Source organism: Cannabis sativa, chromosome 1, assembly GCF_029168945.1.
Source record: "Cannabis sativa cultivar Pink pepper isolate KNU-18-1 chromosome 1, ASM2916894v1, whole genome shotgun sequence".
Lineage (NCBI taxonomy): Eukaryota > Viridiplantae > Streptophyta > Magnoliopsida > Rosales > Cannabaceae > Cannabis > Cannabis sativa.
The window spans coordinates 24210669-24215368 of NC_083601.1; the positions used below are offsets into that span (position 1 = coordinate 24210669).

Sequence of the window (4700 nt, forward strand, 5' to 3'; positions counted from 1 at the left end):
ACAAGCTCTGTCAATTCCTTCATGCCCCGACCACTATTGCTAAGCGTGTTCTTCGTTACCTCAAAGGCACCGCTCATTTAGGCATTCTTCTTCAACCAAATGCCAATCTTGACCTCCATTGTCACACTAATGTTGATTGGGCTTCGTGTCCTGATGATCGTCGTATCACCAGCGCCTATTGTGTTTTCTTGGGTCATAATCTCATTTCCTGGTCGCACTACAAGAAATGTCACTTTTGCCAGCACATTTTTGTATTGCGCTGGTAAAATAGAATTTACTTGTGATGTGTTGGCAAAAGGGGGTTGGCAAATCAACGTTGGTATTAGAATTTTTGCCAGCATAAAATGAAAAGCGCTGGCAAAAATGACTTTTTCCAGCGCGTAAATGCGCTGGTAAAAGTTAGAATTTAGCCACTGCAAATATACGCTGGTAAAACTTTGACTTCTTTGCCAACGCAGTTTGCGAAATGTGCTGGTAAAAGTTATTTTTGCCAGCTGTGCTGGTAAAAGTAACATTTCTTGCAGTGTCTTCTACTAAACAAAAGGTCGTCTCTCACTCTAGTACTGAATGTGAATATCGTGCCATGGCTAATGGAGTCTCTAAAGTTTTCTGGCTTCAATCCCTTCTCAATGAGCTTGGCTTCACTCTATCTGCTCCCCCAACTATACATCGTGACAACAAGACCACAATTCAATTAGCTTCGAATCCAGTTTTTCATGCTCGTACTAAACTTGTTGAGATCGATTATCATTTTATTCGTGAACAGGCCAGTCTTGGTTCTCTCTCTTTATATTTCACTCTTTCAGCGAACTAGGTTGCGGACTGCCTCACCAAGTCTCTTGTTGCATCTCGATTTCAAGAATTACGCAACAAACTCATGGTGCTTCCCAGCCTCATGAGTTTGAGGGGGAATGTTAAACTGTAATTAAATTAAGAGTTGTTATTTAATCTGATTTTACTTTTTTTAATTATAGGTTTTTCCTATTTCTCTCTTTATTGGACAAGTGTCCTTTCTTGGATTATATAAATCGTGTACCCAGTACCAACTTTTCTAAGGAAATGAATACACATTTTTATCTTCCTTCTAACAATGTTTTATCTTAATGAAGTTACAAATTCTTAAAAGAAAAGAAGGTAATGTGTGATCCTTTCTAATTGATCTGAGTCCAAGAAAAAAAACTACAACCACATGAGCCTTTCACACACTTCAAGCGGGGTGTTCAACAATTTTTAAAATTAATAAAATGTGGCAATACTTGAAAGGTAGGCACGTGAAAAAGAAAGAAAACAAAATGAGAAAAAGAGGCACCGCTTTTAAATTTCATTCATATTGAGAGAGGAGAGGAGAGGAGAGTGAGAGGAAGAGAAGGAAGTCCAAATAGCCATGATTGTAAATGGGGGGCATCACCAATAATCCATAAAGTAATAATCAAAGGAGTAAAAGCCCATTGTCACTCCCCTATACGACACAATTTTCATTGTAATTTCATCCGAAAAGAAAAAGAAAAAAAGTCCTAGCTTTTATATATAAAAAAACTGTATTTAAATTTAGAGATTGGTACACATATACACAGTTAATTAAATGAAGAGTAGTACTAATTTCTAAAAGAATGCTGGTGAAAGATTTTGAGGTCGAGGGTCTTAGTTGTGGATGTTAGCCTGCGCTCTTACACTCTTTACAAACGTCCTTTTTAAGGCCCTTTTTTTCGAAAGCCACATCCATTTGACCCCAGACCACCATTTACCAATCACATAATTAATAAATATATATAAATTCTAATAGTATTCAAAAGAATAATAATAATATAATACTACAACCTTGTTAATTTCTCCAATCTTAGTAGGTAGGTGGCTGGCTATTCTCGGAGATACAGTGCCGAGACCAAACCCCACATTCTAAAATAATAATAATTAATGATGATATTTTAATTTTTTCTTTTTATCACATAGAAATAATGTGTCTCCTTTCAAGCATATTATTATTCCAATCTATTTTGGCTCTATGCTAAGCCCCCTCACCTTACATTACTCTCATTTTGATATAAATATACAAACACACACCATATGACACCAACTTGGCATTTTAGTTTCCACTTAACATTTTTCTTTTTGAACTACTTCTGCACTTTTTCCAAGGGCTAGCTTATACATATATAAATATACATGCGCGCATCATCTTACTTTGTTTGGATTATTCTGGAAAAATTAAATCACCACCACCATCACCATCATATATATACTCAGCTTTAATTGTTAATTTGTGAGACAAAAAAAAAAACCTAATTAATCCAAATGCCCGACAGTATGAGTATATCTGTAAACGGCCAATCTCAAGTCCCTCCAGGCTTCAGATTCCATCCAACTGAGGAAGAACTTTTGCAGTACTACTTGAAGAAGAAGGTCTCCAATCAGAGTATCGATCTCGACGTTATTCGCGATGTCGATCTCAATAAGCTCGAGCCGTGGGATATCCAAGGTATATTTATGTACTTAATTATATTCTTACACACTCGATGTGGGACTATATACATATATTAATTAATTGGTGTTGCAGAGAGGTGTAAAATAGGAACAACTCCACAAAACGATTGGTACTTCTTTAGCCATAAAGACAAGAAGTATCCGACGGGAACGCGGACTAATCGGGCCACAGCGGCCGGTTTCTGGAAAGCGACGGGGCGTGACAAGGTGATTTACAGCAACTCCAAAAGGATTGGTATGAGGAAGACTCTAGTCTTTTACAAAGGCAGAGCTCCTCATGGACTCAAGTCCGATTGGATTATGCACGAATACAGACTCGATGATAACACTATTACTACTACAAACGACATCATCATTACCAATAATATACATGTAAGTACACACACCACCAATATTTTACATTTATATAAATTAATTTCTTAATTATATTGACATTTTTGTTTTTAATAATTGTGTAGGGTGAGAATAATTCTCCGGAAGAGGGATGGGTGGTTTGTCGTATATTCAAGAAGAAAAATCATCATCAGAAAAGTAGTGTAGGTCATCAGAGTACTAGTAGTCCAGTGGTTAACACCGTACTAATGGAATCAACGGAGGAGATGACGGTGTTTGATTCTTCATCAATCGGTGACGAGGGGGCTTTGGAGCAAATATTTCAGTACATGGGAAAGACTGGTACTACTTGCAAGGAAGAAGACGCAGGTACAGAAAACGACACCAATGATGACACAAACGACAACTCAAAAAACTGCAGATTTCTTCCAATCAACAACGACACTACTACTTCATCATTATTCTTGAAGCTTCCAAGCCTGGAGAGCCCAAATTCTAGCCAAAACGGTTATCACCAACCCATCAATAATAATAATAACAATGGCGACATTATTAGTCCAAATTTTGGGTTTATGAATAATCATCATCAGATGATGTTGGACTCGAATCTGATGATCATATCCAACTGGGCAACTCTTGATCGGCTAGTGGCTTGCCAGTTAAATGGTCAGACTGATCAGGCTTCCATGGATTATTGTACTGATAATAATCAGAATCATCATCATCATATGCAAGTACCTCCAGTGACCACTACCACCGTCCGATCATCTTCATCAACTAATAAGCCCCAAGCTGAATACAACAACGAAATTGGGCTCTGGAGTAGTACTTTTGCCAAGTCATCATCATCATCATTGTTGCCGTCCGACCCAATATGCCACGTGTCCAATGCTTCATTATAACATAACAAACCCAACTAATAATTAATAATGAGAAGAATTATATATTTTATAATTTTATTTTATATATATATTATGTGTCATGTAGTTGTTCGAAGTGATATAGAGAAACATAATTACCAGGCAGTTATATATGTGTAACGATCGCAATTAATATTAATTACATTTACATGGTGTTTAGAATTAAACAACTAATTTATAATAATAAAAAAAAGAAGGTGATAATTAAGAAAGAAAGCTTTAGATGGGATGGCATTGTCAACCAATTTTATTATTATTATTTTTTTCTCCTGTTAATCACGATGTCTACCATTATTTTTTTTCCATCTAGAAGATCTAGTAAGTTAATTATTATGGCCAGGGTACTGGAAATCATAACATCTTTCTCTTACTAAAATAATAATTTTAATTATACTTTATTGATATTTTGTAATTATTCTAATATATTTCATATAATCAGATCAGTTGATATTAGGAACAATAATAATAGTAATAATCAATTATATATCTTTCCGCCATGTGGCTTGTCTGTTAATTTGTTTAAGGATAGTACAGAGACCATGTATGGTTAGCTCTCTAATCCTATTGGTCCACAAAAAGAGGCACTGTATAAATATATATATACATATTTATATATATACGTTTAGGGCTGATGTAATGTCATTATCGAATATAGGTCTCCTTAATTATATGAATCAATACACAGCAATATTAATTCAGAATAAAATCCCGATTATGTTAATTAATTTTTGTTTATTATAACTTTTACATGTTATATGTATTTATATATATCTATGATGACCAGCCGCAGGTGACTTACCCTACTTCAAAACAAGTCAAAAGAGAATCAAGGAGACTTTTTTATTTTCAGTTTTTATAGAAAAAGAAAAAAAAAATGATCTTAATAGTCTACTCATCAGCGAAGGGAAAAGCATTTGCGCACTCGCTAAGTTGACCAGATGGACGAGAAGTGCCAGTACGTATAGT

General features: G+C 35.3%; 1 protein-coding gene across 1 annotated transcript; it reads left to right on the forward strand.

The window, feature by feature from the left end:
- Positions 1-2010: 2010 nt before the first annotated feature.
- LOC115708111 (NAC domain-containing protein 43-like) lies at positions 2011-3990 on the forward strand. Its single transcript, XM_030636306.2, has 3 exons — positions 2011-2476; positions 2555-2853; positions 2940-3990. Exons 1-3 carry the CDS (start codon positions 2293-2295, stop codon positions 3714-3716), a joined length of 1260 nt encoding a protein of 419 aa, XP_030492166.2. The 5' UTR covers positions 2011-2292; the 3' UTR covers positions 3717-3990.
- The last annotated feature ends 710 nt before the right edge of the window (positions 3991-4700 follow it).